The 26,603-nt window shown below is 53.3% G+C and overlaps 1 protein-coding gene across 1 annotated transcript; it reads right to left on the bottom strand.

Annotated features, from left to right (window-relative positions):
• On the bottom strand, positions 1 to 23,731 carry LOC142917091 (protein Wnt-7b-like). The gene is made up of 3 exons (XM_076061788.1): positions 23,505 to 23,731; positions 5,639 to 5,913; positions 1 to 4,068 (listed from the first exon to the last, which is right to left on the bottom strand). The coding sequence occupies exons 1-3, from the start codon at positions 23,713 to 23,715 to the stop codon at positions 3,589 to 3,591; spliced, it is 966 nt and encodes a 321-aa protein (XP_075917903.1). The 5' UTR covers positions 23,716 to 23,731; the 3' UTR covers positions 1 to 3,588.
• Between the last annotated feature and the right edge of the window lie 2,872 nt (positions 23,732 to 26,603).

Below are 26,603 nucleotides of genomic sequence, written 5' to 3'. Positions count from 1 at the left end.
TGGAGAGTGTTTCTGCGCCATGTGAGCGTCGTAACAGTAGCTGTGTAATGGAGTCAAAAATATGCTATCGGCCGCAAGTATGTTTAGCGTTGAGTTTTGATTTTGTTAACTGCTAATACAAGAATGACACTCGCGTCGAATACAAGAAAATCACGCCAATTTGACGACGAACATGTTTAAAGATTATCCATGAAAATAGATTCACGGTGTATCGATGTCAGGAACCCGTCTGAAGATGTCCACACTAACTCTCCCGAAGCAAAGTCGCCTGTCTGTCGCCACGCAATTGTGCTCGCCAGGCTGCGTTGTCTCGTGGTAGAAGGGCGATCAGCAGAACGACGAGTCGAGCGTCCAGCCTAATCAAGTTTCCTCTCGAAATGGCATTGAGCTCTGCTTCTGAGCCGCCTTATAACTCCCCCCTAGAATCCAATCCTTTGTCTTTAAGGATATTAGCATTCGATTGTTAATTTTGAAGGTACAATCCGTACGTCTATTAACATACCGAAAGGTAATGTGCCCATTGTGCTTCATGCCTGAATATGTAAGAGCATCTCAGTGTGTAATTGCGCACTTATTTTGAATAAATGGGATTAGCGCTGGAAAAACACGTTCCCCATGTCCTCGATTTAAAGTGAATGCAGTCCCGTGGAGTTGCCCACACCCGCCGAGCTTCAGGAGTGAGCACGTACAGAAGCATTGTGACCACACTTGCAACGCAATCACTTTAACATCAGTAACCAAAATCCGATCTGGTACATGGCCTCCGCTTGGTCTGGTCTGTATCCATCATCACGCCGGAGACAAACAGCGAGTCATGGTTCGGCCAGCCACCACCTCATTTGCCGCAGCGACTTTAATAGCTGCTCTCAAACAACACTGTCACCAATAGTGGTTTATGGGTTAGGGTGTTAAGCGGACAATCAGTCGTTTTGGTCAAGGCGTATGGGATAATAGACACCTCTGTTATCCCATAAACACAATACACGGCAGCGGGAAGGCTGCCTTGTTGGGGAGATGTAGTTTGTTTAAGGAGCTGTGACTGGAGGTAGGCGATGTGACTGGGTGATCACACGGATTCTGAAACATAGCAGAGACGATACGATCCACTGCGCTCCATCTCCCTACATGGACAACGACATTGTGGTGCCGCAGCAGCGGAGCCCTCCTGCCGACTCCATGGCCTCGACGCCGCCACCTCCGAGCGACGGGGCCGACGCTGCTCTTCCCTCACCACCCCCCACATGAACACACACACACACCCCCACATAGAGCCCCGAGGGAAGGTCACCTGGCCGACAGGTTTTCCCCCAGAAGCCCTCACATGGGACCAAACTTTACGGTTTCCTGCGACCAGGGAATTGGGCGACCTCCCCCGAGGCTAACGTGCACCGCGGCGCCGTGATTTGGGTTGTAATCATGTGGCCACGACGGGGCTGCTGAGCCAACGCGGATAGAAAACACCCACAACACACACGGGTCAGCAGGCAGGTAGGGGGGGGTACGGAGTCACGAACGGCGGGAAAAACAGGGCCGGTCCTCTGATTGGTGGGACAGATGCGCTTGTTTAGAGGGTGAAAAGCGGACGTCTGAGAGGGCACCGGTCCGGGGAGAGTGGCGGGAAATCCGAGCCACCTGATTGGACGGGAGGCCAGCAGATCAGCGCTCATTTATCTTTGATGTAGAGTACAATAAAAAGGGTAGAGAAGGTAGGGAGAGTTAGTTCGTGTTCTACTCAAGCCAGCACTTGGGGCGGTCGACTTCCCATCCACTCGAACGTCCGTGTGACGAGTCGAAGTGCAGCGAGGATCCGACCCAGCAGCTCCGTACGAGTCGAACCGTGAGTTCCCGAGAGTAAGATATCGAGGCCATTGGGAGATTGTCTTAGGAGAGTGATTTGAAAGAGGCGATACAGATCGGGTCTTAGACTATCGGGAGATAGGTTAGACCTGCACTACTGACTCAAACTGACTCCGGTAATTTAGCCTCGGACTCGCTGAGAATAAACTGCTGGGGATCAATAAACCTTGTCGTGTGGTTTCTGCGAGGGTGGAATGGATGCATGTTGGTGTGCGTCGTATGTTTGCGCGTGACGGTGTATTTACTCACGTGTTTGCGCTTGCCCATGCGTGTAGCTCGTGGTTAGCGTGTGCATGTGGTGAGCGGCGGCAGACTCGTACCGGGGCACGTGAGATTACTCATACGCCCTTTCGTTTAATGTGTGCGTGAGGCTAACGGGCCGCGTACACGCGAGATTATTCGTGCGACCTTTTGTTTAGCTTGTGGTGGGGTGAACGGGCGGCGTGCCTGTGAGTTTGTTCATACAGCCCTTTAAATAAATCTCCGAGACAACCCCCCAATCGGCGAGTGACGTCCCTGCCCTCTGACCCCTGACCCCGAGTCCCGCGCGCGCGATTGGGGCGTGGCACGGAAGAGGAGCGACGTCGGATTTCGAGTGAGTGGGTGTGAGTGTGCGCGGAGATTGTGTGAATTGATCCTAGGTGGCTAAGCGCCAGCCACGAATCATGCCCCGAGGGGCCGCAGCGAAGGGGGGGGGGGGAGTCGGTGAGCAGTAACCCTCCCCAGGACACGGAAGAGGGGAGCAGTGGATCCCACGTGAGCGAGGAGCCGGGGGTCAGCCTTCCCAGCAACTGGACCCTAGTTATTAAGCTGCGCGAGCGTACTGGCAGGCTATTATTTATTTATTTTATAGGTAATTTAATTTGTATTGCAGCAAATTACTACAACAGATGAGGCGAGGTACACTGCCGTCATTGTCTTTTTTTTAAATAAACATCCTCACTTTTGTTTTCTTTCAATGTAAAAACAAAGGACAAGTATGGCCACCCATCATCATCGCTCCGTTGTGTCATTGCTTCAGTGTTGTTTGAGGGTGTTTTGACCCCCTCTTCCAAGCTGGCCAAACACCTCGACGGAGGTGGAGGTGCCCACACTGTGCCGCACCACACGCGGCCTGCTGATGGACCAGCTCTGGGCGCACCCACGTGGTGGACACGTGGTGGACACGGGGTGGACACAGGGTGGACACAGGGCGAGACATGTGGGGTATTGAAAACAAAAACTAATACTTATTTGATGTCAGCAGGTAAGGGCCACCGAGCTACAGAGGTCCGCGCTCGCCGCGCCGCTCAATAAATAATCGAAACGAGAAAATATACAGTGACGAATCACGAGGAGAAAGAAAACAGCGTTGGCTTTTTTGCAATCGACATGCAGACTCCTCACTCTCCCATCATGCTGAGATCTCGGTGGCTACTTTGTCCCAGGCTTGGGAGCCGATTGCAGAGCTCACTCTTGCAGGAATCCGCCTAGCCCCGACCCCCCGCGTCGGTAATCACGCAGGGTGGCGGTGGGTGGGGTGGTGAGTGGGGTGGGGGGGGGGGGAGTTGAGGGCAACTGCCAGGTGCGGAACGACAGCCATCTCCATCAGGCAGTGACATCCGCTGACACTTTTGTCCGGACATGATTGTTGGCCAGGGGCGAGGCTCGTGGGGGGCAACGTCCGACAATCGACCTGGCGAGCGATCGAGCGGGCGGAAGAGTCGGGGCCAGCTTCCCAGCGAGCCGCCGTCACTTGCACGTGTACTCCTCTGCCCTCTCGCTGCACGTGCCGCAGAGCACATGGCAGCACCAGTGGAACTTGCAGTTGCAATTCCACGAGCGCGTGTACTCGCGCGTGTTGTACCCGCGGCCGCAGCAGCGCAGCTCGCAGCCGTCGGCGTTCGGCGACGTGCGGTTGCACAGGCGGCCGCGCGTGCCCACGCTGCCCGTCAGCAGGTTCTCCTCGCAGTAGTTGGGCGAGCGCTCGGTGAACACGAGCTCCGTGTCGAGAGGCTTACGGTGGGCGCGCGAGCGTTTCAACTTGAGGAAGAGGGGGTAGCGGTAGCGGCCGCCGTGCACCGGCTCCACGTGGACCGCCTCGTCGTACTTGTCCTTGAGCGCGGAGCCCACCTCGCGGAACTTGGGCAGCGTGGTCCAGCATGTCTTGGTGGTGCACGAACCCGACACGCCGTGGCACTTGCACACCGGCTTCATCTTCTCCTCCAGGACCTGGCGCCGAGTGGGGGAGAGAGAGACAGAGGGCGGGAGAGCATCGGCGAGGTAGGTGGGGACAAGTGGACAGAGAGAGACAGAGAGAGGTGAGCGGTGAAGGCATCGCTAACGGCGGCGTCGCTCGTACGAGTGAAGGAGAGGAGGTCAAATGTTTTTGTGTTTCTTACAAAACCGCTGTTGGCGTTGATCCTCTCCGATCCGCTTTGTGCCAGCTAAATGCTGCGGAAGAAATAGGCATTGTGCTGGAAAAATGACGAGAAGAGGTAGGAGAATGGGGGGGGAGAGGCGAGTAGAGTGGGGAGGGAAGGGGTGGGGTGGCGGGTGGAGAGGTCAAGCGAGGGAGTGTGGGTAAGAAGGTTCTGGACGCCTGGGGGGGGTGGGGGGTAGAAATGGAGACGGGTCATATTTTGCTTTTCACCCCCAAGACATTTCAGCACCTGCGTTGGATTGGATCTGGAGGAGTGCTCGGTTTGGGGAAATCGCCTGCAGAAAAAAAGAGCCCCACAGGCGTCATTATAATTCCCTGCATGCCACGCGATCGCCTTCATTCAGATATGGGCCTGCAGGTGTGATAAGGGGGAGAGGAGACTCCTATCGAGAGCGGTCAAGGAGCATCGGGGCAAACGAGCTGCAAGGCAGAAAAGTGTCGTTGTCTCAAGAGGAGGTGGGTGGGTGGCCACCTCCATCCCCGTGGCCGTGCAAGCAAGATGAAAGCACTGTGTGAGCTCCTGTTCGGCTTCGCTGACCTAGAGGACCTTGGAGGAAGGAGGTCCTCAATGGAAATGGAGTCACCAATGTCAGGTGCAAGGAACAGGTAAAGGTGCAGCACTGTAAACCTGCTTTGTCGCACCACTGCTGTCAGAAGGCCATCCAATCGAGGGAGCCCTCAAGAGCCCTCACCTATAGAGGGCATGTTGCTCTGCTCTCCCACAGTGGCCAGACGTCTTGGATAACCCCCACACTTCACCCCACTGCACGTGGCGTGCCAGTCGCCTAACTGCGGCATTGCTCATAGTTCATAGTTCATTTATTAGGTATAGCCCTGTGAGCCATTCGGCTCTTGAATCGGGTGCAACCGCAACAAACAAAAAACATGAACAAGAAAACATCTTAAAGTGATTATGTGACTGTGCAAACAGAAAATACAGGAAAAAAATAAAAAAATATTCCTGAAATAGTACCGTACACCAACGCTGTGTGCAAAAATCCCAGTGGGATGCAAGTCAAATAACAACAACCACGAGACAACTAAGCTCATTTTACTGCCGCAATTAGAACGTCATGCCGCGCCCGGAGGACCCAAGCGAAGACTTCTGATTTGCTGACCCGTTATACCACCGCCGCGTGCCCCCTATGGTATGCGTTCACGAGTAAATGAAGTCATTGCGCGCCGATGATTGACGTCAAACCTTTCCGATTCAAATGGAGAGTGAGATCTGTAAACGAAGGGCACGCGTGTCGTCGTCATCTGCGGAGACAGCTGATTGAAAGGCGTCGTGGGAAGACGAAGAGCAAGGTGGGGCACCCACGCGCACCCATGCATGCCTTCGCGCGCGCACTCACACACCTTGCGCCCGGCGGCGTTGTTGTGCAGGTTCATGAGCGTGCGCGCATTCTGCTTGACCTCGCGCGCGTCCACGAAGAGGCGAGAGAACTCGAGGCCGTAGCTAAGGTCGGCCGAGCAGCCATCCCAGTGCCAGCCCCCTTGCGCGTTGTAGAAGCACCCCTGCTTGGCGCGGTCGCAGCCGCACTCGCTCCAGTCGCCCTGGCTGCACGCCACCGTGATGGCGTACACCACGGCGGCCGAGATCACCGCGTGCATGAAGGCCGCTTCTCGGCTACCTGCTCGTGTCAGGGAGCACAGGCACGAGGGGGGGGTTGTTGGGAGGGGGGCGGTGTGAGCAGCAGGGTGGTGGAGCAGGGACACGTGGGAGGTGGGGGGGGGGAGACGCGGGGTCGAAATTATGGGCAGATGGGATTTGGATGGGAGGCACACACACAGACACACACACAAAGCCACCCGGCGCTCCGCTCGTTGTTGTGAGCGTCGCTCCTCCGCCCTCCGTTGTTGATGGAGGGCGACTGCCTCCAACTGCCCAGTAGCATTCTTCACGAGCCTCCTCCACAGAGGCCGATCTTGACACCGCTGGTACCAGTCATCGGCATGTCCACTCAGCTCCACGTCCTCCTGTACCACATCACTCCATCTCTTCTCTAGCCCGTGCCGCGCCCGTTTAGCCCCCTCGATCCGGCCGAACAAAAGCTGTTTAGGCTGGGCATGCGGGCTACATGACCCAGCCAACGCAGCCTTGCCTGCTGGAGGAGCTCACCAATGGGACCTTGCTCAGATTTTTTAAGGATTTGTGAGCTCCTCACACAATCCAGCCTGGTTAAACCCAGGATGGATCGTAGGCAGGCTAGCCTAAATGTTTCTAACCGGCAAAGATGTTCCATTAGGGGGGTCCACGTTTCGCAAGCGTAGAGAAGGGAGGGAATGACCGTGGCTGAGAAAACCTGATGCTTAGTGCGGAGCGACAGACCAGGTAGCTTCCACACAGCGTTATAACCGATGAAAAGATATTGCCGCTCGACTGATTCGGAGTGAGACCTCTGCTGTTAAACTGGAGCCGGTCATATGCACACTGCCCAGGTATGGGAAACTCTCCACTCTCTCCACAACTGCCCCATCACCGGTTGGGAGTTGTGGGGGTGGAGTGTTCGATGGTACAAAATACCCAGGCAGGTGCTTAGTTTTGGTGGGGCTGATGGTAAGACCTCATCTCTTAGTGGCACGCTCCAGTCTCAGCAGCAGCGTCTCCAACTCCTCCTCTAAACGAGCAGCTATTACCAAATCATCGACATACATAACGTGGTTGAGCAATATGGAGCCATCCCTTGACCGCACTCGGGCATCGATCAGCCTCCCATTATATCTGTACCAAATGGAGATTCCCCCGGTACAGCTATTGAAGGCTTCATGAACAACGTGGTCAAAATAGATGTAAAATAATGTGAAGCCAGAGGACATCCCTGCCGTACCCCAGGGTGTACAGGGAATGGCTCTGACTCCTGGCCACGTAGTTTTACCCGGGCCTGCTCACCATCATGAAGGTCCTTAATGATCGTGAGCAGAGGGTCAGGGACGCCAAAAGCACGAACAACCCAGAGCCCAGGCCTACTGATGGTATCATAGGCCTTGACCAGGTCAATAAAGCAGAGATGTAGGTCTTGTTGGAATTCCCTAAACCTCTGCTGTAGCAGATGGACAGAAAATATGGCATCTGTGCAGGACCGCCCTTTCCTGAAACCTCTCCTCAGCATGCCTGGCAAGGCGATGTTGATTAATCCTTGCCAGGACCTTTACCGGCACACTGAGGAGTGAGATGCCCCTGTAGTTATTACAGTCTGTGCGGTCCCCCTTCTTAAAGAGGGGGACCACCAGGGGATCCTTCCAATCCTGCGGAACCGGTCCAGTGGTCCAGACTGTTGTCATGATGTCATATAGGGCAGTCTGTGCACAAACGCCACCCTCCCTCAGCATTTCACTTGGGAGATCATCTCTGCCCGGTGCCTTCCTGGTCTCAGACTCCGGATCGCCTTCAGATGGCACCTCAGCCAGCCACTCAAAGGGGGTGACTTCTTCAAATATTTGAGGCACCGCAGCCTCAGCAAGGTCATCCCCACTTTCTGCCACGATGTTTTCCTGGCTGAGGGATTTGCCTTCCCGCAGGACCTCACAGAAATGCTCAGCAAATCTGTAAACCTGTTATGTTAATAGGTGTGGCGCTGCAGGTTACTTTTTTGATGGAGTTAAATAGAGATTTGTGATCGTGGGCTACTGAGGCAGACTCCATCTCCTCAGCAACCCGCGACCACCACCCATCCTTGCAGCGCCTCACGGCTCTCTGAACCTCCGAGCGAAGGCTGCGGTAAGCCTCCTCATTCTCTGACGTGGGATTCTGTAGCCGATGACAGTGGGCCTGTCGCTTTTTGTCAACTATCCTGAACGCCTCTTCTGTCAGCCAGGGTCTCTGGGGAGGTCTGGACCGCCTACTCAAAGCAGCCAATGCAGCTGCATGAGTCACAGTCCTAAACCTCATCCATTTACCCTCGACATCAGGAGGAGTGGGGGACAATGCCAACCCCAGCCGCAAGCGATGATGAAATTCTCGCTTGCAACTTTCATCAGATAACTGAGACCAGGCCACTTTAGATTGGAATGGGGTCCTGGGTGTACACCCACCACCGGAGTTGAAGAATGGCAGGCGCATCTCACAGATGACAAGTCGATGGTCAGAGGGCAGATGAGCTCCACGGTAGGTCCTGGTGTCAAGGACATGGGCTCGCATCCACTGGTCCGTCACTATGTAGTCCAGCAGATGTGCTTGCTTTGACCCGGCATGCATCCATGATGTTGTGTGGATGCGCCGATGCTGGAACAGCGTGTTGGTAATTACAAGCCCATGGGCTGCACAAAAATCTAGCAGCCTCCTACCGTTGTTTTTGAGCTGATCTGGCCCATGCTCTCCAATCACTCCAGACCAGGTGCCAGCATCATGACTAACTCGGGCATTGAAGTCACCCAACAAGATGACTATCCCGAGGGGCCACTTTAGCCAGCACCTGTGACAGATCATAGAAGGCATCTGACTCATCGGCTTTGCCTGCATCCCTCCACGGATGTTCGTCTTCGGTGGGGGAATAAGTAACCACGACCACCACTCCTCGCCACGCTCCCACACCCTCTTCATTCTTTTGTTCAAAAGAAGAGCCACTCTCTGTTGTTTGGCAGTCTGCTGCCCCGAGTAGAGGACTGTCCACCCCTCATGGTGGCAGGAGCCAGAACCGGTCCACCGGACCTCCTGAATGCTACAGAGATCCAGGCGGTACCGGTCGAATAGAGGAGTGGCAGCCTCTCCTCGCAGTGAGCGTTCGAACATTCCACGTGGCCACACGAAGTGGCTTTTCATTGTTTCTGGAGGAGCCCCGAGGGTAGAGATTCAATCTCCTGGCTCCGCCAATTGGGGTTTGGCCAAGAGACGTCATAGACGCCTGTCCCCCATGGGGCTTCCGGCACAAGCTTATTAGTTACATTTATAATTCGTGGTTTTGAGCTAAATTTTTGAAGGTGGAGGGTTACCAGCCCCTCGCACCCGTCCAGAGACCCTGTTTAGCCCCTGTGGTGGTCACAGACGCCATGAGGGGAGGGATGTTGTATATGCTGGGTCTTGAAATTTTAGTGAAAATAATAATAATTAAAGGAAATGTGGAAATATGCGTAACTGTCCGAAGTTATGTTAATTGATGTAATTATGCGCTAAATTGTGCACATAATTAAATTGTATTAATGTATGCGAATGTGCAGTGTGTTCTTTTATGGAGATGGAGATGATAAAGTAGAGGCAACATGGTGTGTTTATTTATATATCGGTCTCCAGTCTTCAGCTGCAACTGCCTCTAACCTCTCCATAGGCCCTCCTTATATACAGTTTATATCCGAGGAGCGGGGCTCTGTGGGATCGTAGAACACCCCACAGCCCCCACCCGTTGGGAGGGGTCTGCGGGGGATCATAGAATACCCTGCAGCCCCCTCACCCCCCAGGCTAGGAATCATAACGGTTTCTCCCGCCATTTTAGTTGTACCGCCCCTGATGGGCACTGTCCGCCATTGCAGATATTTGCAGCCCATTTACGGCGCTACATCACCCCCCCCTCCCCAACGTAGCATTCAGCCGTCTCAGCTGTCAAATACAATGACAATAATTAAACAAAACTTGTACAACAATTGCGAGTGCGTGTGCCTGGGCATGAGGCGATCCGTGTGGCCGTAGCAGTTTTCCGTGGCGCCGTTACTGCGGAGGGGTAAGCACACGGCTATACTGAAAGTTAGGCTTGGCAACCGCACGACTCGGCTCATCGGACAATTCACGTTCTCGGCCCCTTTGTGTAGTTTGAGTATCAAGAAATGGTAAAAAGGGTTTTAAGCGCAACGGGTGCACAAACCAGCATCGTTTACTATGGCGGACTTTTACACATTGTGGCCGAACGACCTTCACAACATCTACGGGCCCCCTCCAAGGTTTTAAAAGTTTGGGTGACGTTGACAATGGTACTTGAGGACAGTGAATCCATGCCCTGTCACCCTCGGACCATGTATGCGAGGAAACTTTGAGATTCCGCAGGCGCTCATTGGCCAATTGACGGGCCTCCGAATTATGTTTTGCCGCCACTCTTGCTTCCATAAACTTGCGGATATTTAACCGAATGTGCTCGGAAAGTTTGAATTTAGGGAACTCTGAGCGACGCGTAATTGAATATCCACCGGGGGGTTTGCCTCCCTGCCATACATTAAATAGAATGGCATGAGGAGCCAATCGATAGGTGGCCAGAACCCCGGGGATATGAAGATCCCAATCAATCTGTGAGTCGGATACTTGGTGGCTCAGCATGGCAGTGAGAGTCCTATTAAATCGCTCCACCATGCCATCCATTTAAGGGTGATAAGGGGAGGTGCGTACCTGGTGTGTGCCCAACAAGTCGCAGACCTCACCCAGCAGTTTGGACGAAAAATAATTTCCCTGATCGGTCAGCAGCCGCTCTGGAGCACCCTTATCCAGGACATAGCCGTGGAGGAAGGCCTCTGTGATGGCTGCCGCCGACTGGTTGGGTAGTGGCCAAGCCATAGGCCAGCGGGTAAAATATTCAACCCCAACCAGGAGGTACTTGTTACCCCTAGGAGTAACAGAGAAAGGCCCCAAAATGTCGAGCGCAACTAGTTTGTTCACTCTGGATACCTTAATAGGTTGCAATGGAAGACACGACGGATTAGAGGCAGGCTTTCATCGCGCGCATTGGGGACATACCTGATTTACAAGGATTTTAATGGGCATTTTTGCCAAAAAATCAGTACCAAGCAGGCAAGGCACCGCGAGTGTGGATGAAACAAGCACCGGACCCTCTAATTTGATATCGCCAATTTGAATTTGTATGTTGATAATACCCATTATTCCCAACGATCCTCCATTAGCGGCGAAGCATGGGACGTCAACTGGCCGCAAGGAACGACATGACTGGGGAAGTATATTGAAAATAAGGTCTGAAAAAATTGTTGCTGACTCGCCCGTGTCGACTAGCACAAGGACCTCCACCCTCTCAATGAATCCAATTATCGAGGAGGATCCTGCTGCCGCAGCGACTACTCTATGGGCTAACTGGGACCACTGACTCGGTCCCAGCGCTCGATCTTTACTCCCATTTATTAGCTCTCCCCCGTCCGTCGCACGCCCAACCCACGGAATGTGATGGATTGCATGTGTGTCGAGTGGGGGCCGAGAGCTGGAGGTGCCGCTACTTGCCTGAGTCTGTCACGGGTTTGATGGTTGTCGCTGGTCCTGATCCCGAGATCCTGCGTTGCCGCGACGTGGAGCCAGGCAGCCGGAGGAGACGTGGCCCCACAGGCCGCAGTTGTAACAGATCACCGATGAGCCGTCCAAGGGCGTGATCCCCCGTTCCGGGCGGCGCATATCATCGCGTGGTCTGCTGCTGCTGCTTGATCGCCATCCGCTCGTTGAGGCAGACGCAAAGGCCCGCGCAGGCTGCTGGTCATCCTCAGAGTCGCCGTTGTTGGTGGCATCGACACAGGCTGCGATGGTTTCGTCCCACTGCAGGAGGTGTGCGTGAATACTTCGTGCAGCTCGCAGGGAGGAGAAGTCGTCATCGTCAGCCGCTAGGAGGATGACACGAAACTCACGAGCGAGGCGCAGCAGCTTCTGCAGGACGAGGGAGTCGATGCCTTCCTGGTCCAGGCGCGGGTATGCGGCTCGCGCCAGGGCCAGCAGCGCGCTGCGGTAGGCAAGGGCCAACTCCGAGGTGGTCCGTGTTCGAATGTCAAAATGGTGACGGGTGTCGGACGGCGGACCATTAATGGCCTGCATGTTGCGAAAAGCACCTTGCAATGTGGAGCGAACCCGCAACGGCAGCGTAATGAATGAAGCCAAGGCGTCGTCGTCAAGCAAGGTCGGGAGGGCACGGAGCGCCTCTGCCTCCGACCACCCGGTCAACTCCCTGTGGGAGTCGAACCGACGCTGGAAAGCAGCCCAATCTCCACCGGCTGCTGAAAACTATTTTACCGCCGGCAGGCGTTGCTGTACGGGATGCAGCCGGTCGGCAGGGAACTCCTCGGCCCCCGCTGCTGATGACGTTGCCCCCAAGATGGAGGCCGCGGGTAGTGCTCGCACTTGTGATGACGAGGTTATTGCAGATTAGTCGCCGCCCGGCCCGGACGTGACGTCAGGTCCGTGGTGCACCGCGGCACCGGCGGAAGCGGAAACGGCGATGGCGGCGGCCTCAGTTTTGATGGCGGGAACCGGCTGCGTGCCTGAGGGGGCCGCACCCTCCATTCCCAGCGCCACATCCTCGCGATGGATGTCGCCGAGGATGGTCGCGGCGGAGTTGAGCAGCTCTGTAAGGCAGAAATGCGCCTCCTGGAGCGAGCGGCGAACAGGAGGTAAGGCGGCGAGCGGCAGCACGGGCAGCTGCATAGCCGGCAGCGGCTCGTCACCCGCGGCCGGGGTCGCCATGACCCCGGTGTCCGACGCGATATCGTCGCCGTCCGGGCCCAGAGCACGGCGTCTCCTTCTAAGTCTCCATGACCACTTCTAACACCAAATGTAGCGTGTTCTTTTATGGAGACGCAGACGATAAAGTAGAGGCAACACGGTGTGTTTATTTATATTGTTATAATAACTCTCTTACGCCCCATAGCTAGGAAGGTACAGCCTTCGGGCTATTGTGGCTTAACACTGCCCCCTGCTGGCTTCCCACCTTCCGGCTATCCATGACCTCGGGGAAGCTATTCTGACCGACCCTGGTATGGTACTCGTCCGACCACTGGTCCAAGCTCGACCCGGCCCTTAGAAGGGCAGCGGGCTCGAGGGTCCAGGGTCCTTGTCTAGCTGCCTTCAGTCTTCGGTCTTCAGTCTTCAGCTGCAACTGCCTCTAACCTCTCCATAGGCCCTCCTTATATACAGTTTATATCCGAGGGGCGGGGCTCTGTGGGATCGTAGAACACCCCACAGCCCCCACCCGTTGGGAGGGGTCTGCGGGGGATTGTAGAATACCCCGCAGCCCCCTCACCCCCCAGGCTAGGAATCATAACGGTTTCTCCCACCATTTTAGTTGTACCGCCCCTGATGGGCACTGTCCGCCATTGCGGATATTTGCAGCCCATTTACGGCGCTACATCTGTGTGCGATTATGCTAATGCAAGCCCTTATGATTATTAGGCCCCACCTCGCTGACGAGGGTAGTATTATCAATCGGGATCACACAATTAATTGTATGAGGTTATGCAGGTGTGCTGTAAGTATGCTAGATTAAACTTTGCTTCGTCGTCTAGGGTCGAATTATCAATCGGTATAATACAATTATTCTCGCTTTAACATTTACGGATTATGTATTAGTGTGTTCATGTCAGGCCTCCAAATTCAAATCTCACCGCAGGAAACAGTTAAGATTATTATGCATGAACTTAGGAAGGCACCACTCAGACACTTCTGGGTTAAGCAATTTTAATTTCTAAACAAAAACATAACACTCTAATATGCGAACTATTATGCTTGGAATTGTCAACACAGTACTCCTGGAGATGTTCTCCTCATCGATCCATACATTTAACCCTCATTGATCACGTTGTTAACCTGGGTAACAGAATAATTGATTAATTCCTTAGAGTAACGCGAGCATATACAGTGATAGGAAAAAAGTCCTTAAAAATTAATGCAACGACGTTCATACGAAGGGCAATAAAGAAACATGTCCCGAAGGCAAAAGTATACGACAATGAATTCATAGGGAAGATAATGTAGTTACGAAATGTCTTGGGACAATGGTGTGCAACAGTGTGCCTGCTTCAGCAAATGCTTATCAATTGGCTGAGGCTTCAATTAATTCGTGGGAAAGATTCTGTGATCAAAAGAACGATTTCAACACAATATTCTCCCTGTGAGTGTGTAGACGCGTAACGTAGGTTTCTAAACGTTTAGTTTCATTAATGAATTCATTGGTAATAGTTATGCAATTAAAAAGAAAGAGAAAAAAATAACGACTAAAATACTTCTAAATGTCTCTATCCACGTAACTCAATGGGACGCAATGTTCTTCGTTATCAGCTAATAGTTGATGCATTTATCATGAGTTTTCTTGTATGTGTTGATGTGTGAGTGTTGTAGATCTTCTTGTGTTAAGCAAACGCCGAGGTTGGGCATCCCTTGTATCAAAAATGTGTTTGTCCCCTGCGGAGCGGTGAGGGTGTGAGGGTGGGCGTGTCTTACAACGGCTTCGTTGCTTTTTCTTGTTCGGGGAGTCGGCTTAGCTGCCCGTCTGCTGGCAGATACAGGCTCTTTCCACTGCTGGAGGAGCTGCGTCGGCACGTTGCTTGTCCTTGAAGATGCTCGATCACGCTCGCCGCTGGTCCGCTGACAGCAGCAGGCTCCTTCCACTGCTGGAGGAGCTGCGTTGCACGCACTCCCTCCTGCCCCGTGCTGCTTGTCGATGCCCGATTGCGTGTGCAGTTCGTTTGCTGGTGGCAGACACCCTTGCCCATTATTATTCTGTCAGCTCTAAACTCGTACTCGGTGACACATCGCTACTCGGCAAGTCTCTCCATCCCTGGTTGATTGCAGAGTCTCACCCCGGAGCTTGCCGCTCGCCGCCCTCTCCTGTCGCTCGCCGAGCTGTCCCTTATCGAGCTTAAATGCCGAGCTTAAATGTGAAATTCTCTCTCCTCTCTCCGCGTCTCTTGCGAGAGAGAAAAAAAACAGATGCCCTGTGTCACCGTCCTCCTCCCGTGGCAGCAGCGGCCTGGCTGCCCCCCCCCCCCATTTTTGACCTTCGACCTTTGACTGTTTTACCATCACATTTTGTTTGTTTGCATTCCCAACCCCTCTCTCCGTGGTTTCTCCTATTAGGGAGGGGAAGCACTCTCCCTTCATACGTATTTTATGGCTACCATGTGTTTGTGTCAAATTGTTGGAAGACAAAGGTGGCCAGGGATGCTCTGATTTCATGGAATATATATTATCTGGTCTTGTGTGTTTGACCTATTTTCTTGTATCTATTTTGAGTCACCCTAGGTCGAATCTCTTGTGATTATTATTTGGTTTATGTTTAACCGAGATTTGTAATGTCATTAGATGTTCCTCCGGTATTTCAAGGGTTTTATTACTTTTTGCTCCCTGTCTGCATCCAGGGATCCGTGCTTTTGATTCTCGAGGTCAGAGATATAGCTTAGTTTGGACTTAAGTTTTCGTGATTGCAGGAACTCTATCTACGTGACTTAGTAAAGTCACGTAGATAGAAAGATACAATAAGAGATAATATAAGGAATACTGCAGTCTATAATGTCGACTTATTCTTATAGCCAAGCTTCAACTTTTTCTATACAAAAAAATATATCAGTTATAATGTCCGTTTGCCCTGTTTGTGAACTGTCCTTTGGCAATCTGGAGATTTTGCAGATAGTCGTTTACCTCCCTTTGCCACGGAGTTTATTATTTAATGGCCTTTTACGACCTCCAGATGTTTGGTGCTTGTGGGAGGTAGCGGGTTTGAGTGTGTTATATTTATTTATTTATCGATTATTATTATTATTATTTTTAAAAATGGCAGAATTATTTTTAATATTAATTTCAATCAGAAATTGGGCCTCCCCCCACAGCACTGTCCACGACAGAGTTGCCCGTCCGGCACTGCGAGGAGGTAGGGGGTTATTTTGCCGGACACACACACAGACACAAAGACAAATATCCCCCTATATAGCCTTAACAGACTGTAGGGGCAAGTGCTGTTAGTGAGCACCTATGAAGACACACACAGACACACACACAGACACACACACACACAGACACACACAGACACACACAGACACACACACACCAACACACACACAGACACACAACAACCGCCATTCGCCACTAAGTGGCGGTGATGTCACCACGATGTTTGCCAGGCCATGTGCACCTTGAGGCCACGTGAAGTGTCGAACGCCCGCGGGCAGGAGGTAATGGGGCAGACCCAAGTCCCACGGGTCGACTGACTGAGATGACTGGCTGATGCACCACCTGTGGCCCCTACTGTGCCAACCTGCTGTGCTTTAGAGTTCTGCTCGTTATTGTGAGCGTCGCTCCTCCGCCCTCCGTTGTTGTTGGAGGGCGACTGCCTCCAACTGCCCAGTAGCGTCCTTCACGAGCCTCCTCCACAGAGGCCGATCTTGACACCGCTCATACCGGTCATCGGCAAGTCCACTCAGCTCCACGTCCTCCTGTACCACATCACTCCATCTCTTCTCTAGCCCGTGCCGCGCCCGATTGGCCCCATCGATCTGGCCGAACAAAAGCTGTTTAGGCATGTGGTGGCTGGGTGAGCGGGCTACATGACCCAGCCAACGCAGCCTTGATTGCCGGAGCTCACCGATGGGACCTTGTCCAGATCTTTCAAGGATTTGTGAGCTCCTCACACAATCCAGTCTGGTTAAACCCAGGATGGATCGTAGGCAGGCTAGCCTAAATGTTTCTAACCGGCGATGATGTTCCATTAGGGGGGTCCACGTTTCACAAGCGTAGAGAAGGGAGGGAATGACTGTGGCCGAGAAGACCTGAAGCCTAGTGTGGAACGACAGACCAGGAGGCTTCCACACAGCGTTACGCAACCGATGAAAAAACATTGCCGCTCGACTGATTCGGAGTGAGACCTCTGCTGTTAAACTGGAGCCGGTTATAAGCACACTGCCCAGGTATGGGAAACTCTCCACTCTCTCCACAACTGCCCCATCACCAATTGGGAGTTGTGGGGTTGGAGTGTCGGATGGTACAAAATACCCAGGCAGGTGCTTAGTTTTGGTGGGGCTGATGGTAAGGGCCCACCTCTAAGTGGCATGCTCCAGTTTCAGCAGCAGCTTCTCCAACTCCTCCTCTGAATGAGCAGCAATTACCAAATCATCGGCATTTAGATTAAATAATGTGGGAGCCAGAGGACATCCCTGTCGTACCCCAGGGTGTACAGGGAATGGCTATGACTCCCGGCCACGTAGTTTTACCCGGGCCCGCTCACTGTCATGAAGGTCCTTAATGATCGTGAGCAGAGGGTCAGGGACTCCGAAAGCACGAAGAACAACCCAGAGCCCAGGCCTACTGATGGTATCATAGGCCTTGACCAGGTCAATAAAGCAGAGATGTAGGTCTTGTTGGAATTCCCTACACCTCTGCTGTAGCAGACAGACAGAAAATATGGCATCCGTGCAAGACCGTCCTTTCCTGAAACCACACTGGGGCTCCGCAAGCCTCTCCTCAGCGTGCCTGGCAAGGCGATGTTGAATAATCCTTGCCAGGACCTTTCCTGGCACACTGAGGAGTGAGATGCCCCTGTAGTTGTTACAGTATGTGCGGTCCCCCTTCTTAAAGAGGGGTACCACCAGGGCATCCTTCCAATCCTACAGAACCCATCCAGTGGTCCAGGCTGTTGTCATGATGTCATGTCGGGCAGTCTGTGCACAAACGCCACCCTCCCTCAGCATTTCGCTTGAGAGATCATCTCTGCCCAGTGCCTTTCCTGGTCTCAGACTCTGGATCGCCTTCAGTACTTCCTCAACAGATGGCACCTTAGCATGCCACTCACAGGGAGTGACTTCTTATTCCAATATTTGAGGCACCGCAGCCTCAACAGGGTCATCCCCACTTTGTGCTATGTTTTCCTGGCTGAGGGATTTGCCTTCCCCCAGGACCTCACAGAAATGCTCAGCAAATCTGCAAACCTGTTCTTGGGGGTCGGAGATTGGATCGCCATTTTTTCCCCTAATGATGGTTATTGATGTGGCGCTGCAGGTTACTTTTTTGATGGAGTTAAATAGGGATTTGTGATCGTGGGCCACTGAGGGAGACTCCATCTCCTCAGCAACCCGCAACCACCACCCAGCACCTCACGGCTCTCCGAACTTCTGAGCTAAGGCTCCTCATTCTCTGATGTAGGATACTGTAGCCGATGAGAGTGGGCCTGTAGCTTTTTTTCAACTATCCTGAACACCTCCTCTGTCAACCAGGGTCTCTGGGGAGGCCTGGACCACGTACCCAAAGCAGCCATTGCAGCTGTATGAGTCACAGTCCTAATCCTCGCCCATTTACCCTCGACGTCAGGAGGAATGGGGGACGATACCAACCCCAGGCTCAAGCGATGATGAAATTCTCACTTGCATCTTTCATCAGCAAACTGAGACCAGGCCACCTTATGTTGGAATGGGGTCCAGAGGGTACACACACACCTCTGGAGTGGAAGAATGGCAGGCACATCTTACAGATCAGAAGTCGATGGTCAGAGGGCAGATCAGCTCCACGATAGGTCCTGGTGTCAAGGACATGGGCTCGCATCCGCTGATCCGTCACTATGTAGTCCAGCAGATGTTCTTGCTTGGACCCGGCATGCATCCATGATGTTGTGTGGATGCGCCGATGCCTGAACAGCCGGTGTGACTACCGCAGAGACGGATGAGGGTGAGATGCGGCTGCCTGGAGGACGGAGGCGGGCGGAGGGGAGAGTGACGAAGTGCTGGCATCGACCTCTACCGGGAGGAGGCGAGCAGAGGAGGATGCCTGGTGGCAGCGGGCAAGGAAAGGAGAGGTGCCACCGCGGAGGGAAGCAGTGTCAGCCAGCCTGGGAGGGAAGGCTGAGGAAACGCCGAACTCTGCTGGCCGGTAGGCGCAAGGTGCCCAAAACGATGCTGTGCATGCGAGTACTGGACCTGTGAGGGCAGGACGGCCCCAGGAGCGTGGAGGATGGTGGCGCAGAGGACCGGGGGTGAAATTCACCCCGATACACGCCAGGAGGCACAATTGTGTACGGGTGGCTTTCAAAGAGGACGTGCCGGAGGAGGTCACTATCGACCGACCGAGTTTCGTACGCACTATGATGATAGAAATACTATGAGTTGATCCTGCAGACCTGTTTTGTTTGATAGCCTTGCCGGGTGGCAGGGCTCTTGACGTTTGTTTCAGGGCACGAGTGAAGGCAGTGGAGGAGGGAGAGCGGTGTACGCGGTTCTTTTTTAAGAAATGTAGGAAGGCAGAGAATACTATCCGGGAACTGGTGAGCCCCTGGGCAGACTCACACCTGCACAGAGGAGATAGTGGAGGCAGCTAGGGATTACTTCAAGGAGTTTTACAGCAGCAGGTCGTCGGAGGCAGAAGCACGGACCTCCTTGCTGGGGGAGGTAGAAAAGGTCATCGAAGCTCTAGAGGAAATGAACAGGCAGATCCAGATGGCAGAATTAGATGAGGTGGTAGGAGGGTTACGTCGTCACAGAACAGCAGGAGAAGACGGGATACCGGCAGAATTCTATATTACCTTTTGGGATACCATCAAGTACGACATATTGCAGATGTACAGAGAAGTCTTAGAGGAAGGCCCAGTGCCAGATTCCATGAAAAGGGGGGTGTGATAACCCTTATAGATAAGGGGAAAGGGGAGTGCAGTGACCTTGGGAGCTGGCGCCCGATCACCCTGCTGAACTCTGATTATAAGATCCTGCCAAGACCATCGCAGCACGTTTGGGGAAGGTGGTGAAGGAGGTGGTCGGATCCAACCCGACCAGAAGTGTGTGGCTCCGGGCAGGCGGATGTCAGATAACCTTGTCCTGTTGAAGGAGGTTGTGGAAACCACGGTGGAGAGGGGCGGATCCTTGGGCTCCTCAGTTTGGACCAGGAGAAGGCCTTTGACAGTATCTCACATGATTTCTTGTTTGCGGTTCTGGGGCGAATGGGGGTGGGGAAACAATTGATTGGCTGGATAAGGCAACTCTACCATAAGCTCACGGGCAGCCTGCTGATAAATGGAGTCCTCTTTGAGGAGATACCAATTGGGTCAGGTGTGCGACAGAGGTGTCCTTATGTCACCGGTGTTATTCATATTGTGTATGGAGCTCTTTGCCCAGGCGGTCAGAGGAAATCAGTGGATTGTGTGGATTGTGTGTACATGCCGGGGTGTAGGGAGCAAGCAAAAATATCCCTGTACATGGACGATGTCGTCATTTCTCTGTGGTGATGACTCCCCAGTATGGGAGACCCTAGGACTCGCGGATAGATTATTTTTCGCCTCGGGATCTAAGGTAAATGTGAGGAAGAGTGAGACTCTGATCTTCGGCGACCCCCAGGCTATTCGAGAGCCGTCCACCCGGTATAACAATGCTCGTAGAGGGGATAAAGATCCTAGGGGTCACCTTCTATCGGGGGGGGGGGGGGGGGGGGAGACTTTGAAGGTGCCGCAAGAAGCCGGGGGAAGACTTCAAGAAAATTAAGTTGCACAGTGAGCGCTCTTCTTGAATGATGTTGCGACGCTACAAACTGGGAGGAGATTTCGAGGGCACAGTTCTTTACTCATTGGTTCTTTCGTTAAAGTCAATCTCGTGGACAGGCCTGCATGGAAGGACGGCCAGGACACGACACATGCACAGTATTGAGAGAGAGAGATACAGTATATATATACATCTCATATGCATTCGCATGATGCCATTCTTGCATAAGGATATTACTTGGTTTTCACAAGGGCGTCTAATTAGACAGCCACACCTAAGCGCACTGATGGGTCTTGTGCGTGATTACCATAATTGTCGTAATGTTATTTTTTTTCTCTCTCCGAATTATTACACGAAATCTACTCACTTGTATTTGAAAGTAAAACGTTGGGGGATGCGTCCTATAATCCGGAGAATATTGGTCTTCTCGAAGACGCGTATGAATAATCTTTCGGAAGACGGTTCCACATAGCGATACGATACAAAACCAACCCAGAGGACAAGATACCATCAGCCCTTCAAAGATCGTGTGGATTTTTTCCTCCGGGTCCTCCGGTTTTTACCTCCACATTTAGAATCAACATTCACTTCCATTATTGAGGTTAACACATTCTTGCGGAGGGAGCTGGTAGGAACGATGGGTTGCTCAGTCAATGGCCAGGGTCAACGGCGGCGTGGTGTATTCCGCAAATATGCCCGACTGTGAGGGCGGGCACAAGCCGGCGTGAGTAGTTTTATAAGGGCACCACGGGGTGACCAGCCCCTCCCCACCCAGCCCCACCCCTCCCACCCCCTACCCAGCCCCACCCTCCCCACCCAGCCCCTCCCCACCCAGCCCCTCCCTACCCTCGCCTCTCCACCCAGCCACCACCCCTCCCACGTGGACAGACAGCCACAGACATACACAATGAATCCCCTGCCTCCTGTGAATTAATCCCGGTTGGGGTTCCAGTCCATATAAGGGCACCATGGGGTGACCAGCCCCTCTCCACCCAGCCCCACCCCACCCAGCCCCACCCCTCCCATCCCCCACCCAGCCCCACCCTCCCCACCCAGCCCTTCCCCACCCAGCCCCACCCCACCCAGCCCCACCCCTCCCACCCCCCACCCAGCCCCACCCTCCCCACACAGCCCCTCCCCACCCTCCCCTCCCACGTGGACAGACATCCACAGACATACACAATCCCCTGCCTACTGTGAATTAATCCCGGTTGGGCTTCTAGTCCACTACGTTTCCTACCAGAAACTTTGCAGCTATACATTTCCACACGATATGCCACTTAGTTGAGCTATCGTTTGTGGCCAGGTTGCTTCTGAAATAAAGAAGCTGATAGGTCAGCGGGATTTCCCTGATGAGATTTAACAAAAAAGTTTTGTTTTTTTTGCATATTTTTTCAAGTGATTTCCATAATTTTCCAATACTTTGCACTCCAGTCGTGTTTTAGTTTGCTACTCTTTGGGTCTTTCGGCTGTTGTAACGTTCTGACATTACCCCCCGACTGGACATCTGTGAGCAGGAGCTTTATAGCTCATCGGATTCCTCCGGTATGAAGGTTCTGATTCTGCATCGTCTTCTGGAAGACGGCTCTGTCCATTGTACAGCAATCTCCCTCGTAACAGACACGCCGCTTACATTGCATCGGTGGTACAATAAAACGAGCCCTCATTCGCCACTGAGTGGTGGTGACGTTGCCGCAGCGCCCGTGCCAGGCTAGGTGCATCAGTGGCTCCCGCATCTGCACACACACTCGCGAGACATCTACGTGCATACACACAATAACTATATCTGAAGTGAATCAAGGCTGTTTATGCCAAGTGGAACGTGTTTAACAATCATCAGGTGCATGCAGCATGCAACGACTTAATTTGGAAAGATCATATTGATAAACGTGTCGTGTTGCGACGAGGGGATGAAGCATGGCAAAATCCGTGATGTAAAGCGTTCGATTCTTCTGAATAATAATAACTTCAACTCGTATCAGCCAAGCATCCTGAGTGCACAACTACAAGAGAACAGCTGATTATTATACAAGGTGAGTTATGTTTTGTACAATTTAAAGTCGAATTGGGGCGGCATATCGTCAAGGGAGGGAGGGTCCACCATGCCTGCAAGATCGCCAGTTCACCAGCATTGAGTGAAGTAAGCCCCTGACCCTGCTGACGAGACACCGAATGTCGAAACCGCTCCAGAGTTTGCTCGTCTTGAAACAATGCTGCCGACTCTTAACTTAAAGCTTTCGTGACTGAAGGAATTCATATTCTTGGGTCGTTCGGTAAAGTCACGTAGATAGGTTCAAAGAAAATCATGATAAAAAATAACAAATAACTATGACGTTTTCTTGCCAACGACAACCGCCTACCCATCAACCAAGACATCAACATCTTCACCTCGCACACCGACTACTCATCGTGTGTGCATTATTTGTTTGGCTCAACATTTTCTTTAAGACTCGGGATGCAATTACAACGTGTCTGGGCGTATCCAGGAGCGCGATGACGACAGCGGGAACAAAGCCGCCTCAGTTGTCACCCGCACGCTCCCTCGTCTTGATCACAGCGGCCGCCCTGATTAACGCTGCGGGTGTAAAAAAATTAGAACCTCACTGTGCGCCGGCTGCTTCACGGTGGGAATTAATGATGCCGTGACGGCATTGGCAAAAAGTGTCAGCCATTGTGTACCGGCGTCATGATGCGGCAAGATTTACCAAATCGGAATTAAAAAAATACCCGCAATTTCCTAAACTTGGATTTCGCATTGCAATCACCGCCCCCCCCGCCCCCCACTATTACGAACACTCGGAAGGATCCTCTGAAAGAAAAAAAATCACGAGACTCAGTGAGGCATTCCCTGTGTAAATAAGCGAACAACAATAATATCAACAAAACAATAACAATGGTCAAACGACAACAACAAGGACAACCCCCACAACTCGCTCGGAGGGGGGAAGAAGACCCCTCTCGTGCGTCTGCTGATCGTCGATAGAACGCGCCGTGCGTGCGGTACACACGCGCGCGCAACACGACGCACAGGCGCGTGGGCGACCGCACACCGTGGGTCAACTCCTCTGCCGAACTGAAGCTGAGTTGGGGCGCTTACCATTGTTGAGCTCCCGGCCGAACATCGTTTTCTCACCCAGCGCCGAGCAATTCCAGTGGCTAAATCGAAACTGGTGCTGGCACTCGCCGATTCCCAGCTGCACGCCCTCGCCGATCACGATGATCGTGTCCGGACGGCTCTGGCACAGTGCCCGCTGACGTGGCGCCAGTCCCGGAATCTTGCTGCAGATGATGTTTGAGCCCAGTGCCATGACCGTGGAAAGTGCCCTGCGGCGATCGGGCAGGCAGACGGACGCACAGGCGTGGACGCATGGACGGACAGACACGCGGCGTGATGTTTCGTGGTACATTCTTGACATTATTTATTCGTCCGTTACGTTTGTCGTTCGTACACGAAGCGTACAAAGTGCAGCCCTGCCATTGCTGGATCGCCAGAGAGTGTTCTGGACTGTCCTCTAGAGCAGACGTTGGCAGCCCGCAGCTCCGGAGATGCACGCGGTGGCTCTACAAGGGCTGCATCATGGCTCGTTATTTATTAAGGACCACCACCGTCTCGTAGTCACACCACTAACGCTTCTATTTTATAAAGACAAAGATCTCCCGTGTAGCCTTAACAAACTGTAGGGCAAGTGCTGTTAGCGAGCACCTATGAAGGCCGGAACGGTACACGAGGGGGGTGGGTGGCCGGCACCACGCCCGACCGCCTTTGTCTCCCCAGTGGCGATGTTTACACACCGCACCAGGTACTCATTTGAGGCTGAGTCGACCTAGGGGAGGCCCAGGACCGGTTCAGATAATCGTCACTGGTGTTGGCCTTGAGCGGGAATCGAACCCGGGTCGCCAGGTTCGTAGCATAGCGCGCTAACCGCTACACTACCGCTCCCCACTGCACGCACACAGAGATGCACACACAGACACTCACCTACACACACACACAGACACACACAGAGACACACACACAGACACTCACCTACACACACACACAGACACACACAGAGACACACAACAACAACAACAACCGCCATTCGCCACTAAGTGGCGGTGACGTCACCACGACGCTTGTGCCAGGCCATGTGCACCTTGAGGCCACGTGAAGTGTCGAACGCCCGCGGGCAGGAGGTCATGGGGCAGACCCAAGTGCCATGGGTCGACTGACTGAGATGACTGAGATGACCTACTGATGCACCACCTGTGCCCCCTACTGTGCCAACCTGCTGTGCTTTAGCCACCCGGCGCTCCGCTCGTTGTTGTGAGCGTCGCTCCTCCGCCCTCCGTTGTGTTTGGAGGGCGACTACCTCCAACTGCCCAGTAGCGTCCTTCACGAGCCTCCTCCACAGAGGCCGATCTTGACACCGCTGGTACCAGTTATTGGCAAGTCCACTCAGCTCCACGTCCTCCTGTACCACATCACTCCATCTCTTCTCTAGCCCGTGCCGCGCCCGTTTAGCCCCCTCGATCCGGCCACACACACCCCACACACACCACACACACCACACACACACCATGCCTGGGCACACACCACACATACCACACACACCACACACACACCACACACACACCACACACACCACACACACACCACACACACCACACACACCACACACACACCACACACACACACCACACACACCACACACACACCACACCCACCACACACACACCACACACACCACACACACCACACACACCACACACACACCACACACACCACACACACACACCACACACACCACACACACACCACATACACACCACACACACACCACACACACCACACACACCACACACACACCACACACACCACACACACCACACCACACACACCACACACACCACACACACACCACACACACACCACACACTCCACACACACACCACACACTACACACACCACACACACACCACACACACCACACACACCACACACACACCACACACACCACACACACACAACACAAACCACACACACACCACACACACACACCACACACACCACACACACCACACACACCACACACACACCACACACCACACACACCACACACACACAACACACACACACCACACACACCACACAAACACCACACACACCACACACACACCACACACACACCACACACACCACACACACACTACACCCACCACACACACACCACACACACCACACACACACCACACACACACCACACACACACACCACACACCACACACACACCACACACACACCACACACACCACACACACACCACACCACACACACACCACACACACCACACACACCACACACACACCATGCCTGGGCACACACCACACACATCACACACACCACACACACACCACACTCACACCACACACCACACACACACCACACACACACCACATACACACCACACACACACCACACACACCACACACACACACACGCACACCACACACACCACACACACACCACACACTCCACACAAACACCACACACACACCACACACTACACACACCACACACACACCACACACACACCACACACACACACCACACACCCCACACACACCACACACACCACACACACCACACACACACCACACACACACCACACACACACCACACACACCACACACACACCACACACACACCACACACACCACACACACACACCACACCCACCACACACACACCACACACCACACACACACCACACACACACCACACACACACCACACACACACCACACACACACACCACACACACACCACATACACACCACACACACACCACACACACCACACACACCACACACACACCACACACACCACACACACCACACACCACACACACCACACACACCACACACACCACACACACACCACACACACACCACACACACACACACACTACACACACCACACACACACCACACACACCACACACACACCACACACAACACACACACACAACACAAACCACACACACACCACACACACACACACCACACCCACCACACACACACCACACACACCACACACACACCACACACACCACACACACACCACACACACACCACACACACCACACACAACCACACACACACCACACACACACACCACACACACCACACACACACCACATACACACCACACACAC

This window comes from Petromyzon marinus, unplaced genomic scaffold (assembly GCF_048934315.1).
Source record: "Petromyzon marinus isolate PM22_M1 ecotype Great Lakes invasive population unplaced genomic scaffold, UKy_Petmar_22M1.pri1.0 PM_G_Scaffold_41, whole genome shotgun sequence".
NCBI classification, from domain to species: Eukaryota; Metazoa; Chordata; class Hyperoartia; order Petromyzontiformes; family Petromyzontidae; genus Petromyzon; species Petromyzon marinus.
The sequence above is the reverse complement of the archived record's forward strand: the minus strand, read 5'-3'. Positions and strand labels throughout refer to the sequence as shown.

Coding starts and splice junctions, on each gene's coding strand:
- LOC142917091 (XM_076061788.1), bottom strand. CDS start 23,715: ATGGCACTGGGCTCAAACATCATCTGCAGCAAGATTCCGGGACTGGCG. Junction 5,914..23,504: donor CGGCCGGGAGCTCAACAATG/GTAAGCGCCCCA, acceptor TGACACGAGCAG/GTAGCCGAGAAGCGGCCTTC. Junction 4,069..5,638: donor ACAACGCCGCCGGGCGCAAG/GTGTGTGAGTGC, acceptor ACTCGGCGCCAG/GTCCTGGAGGAGAAGATGAA.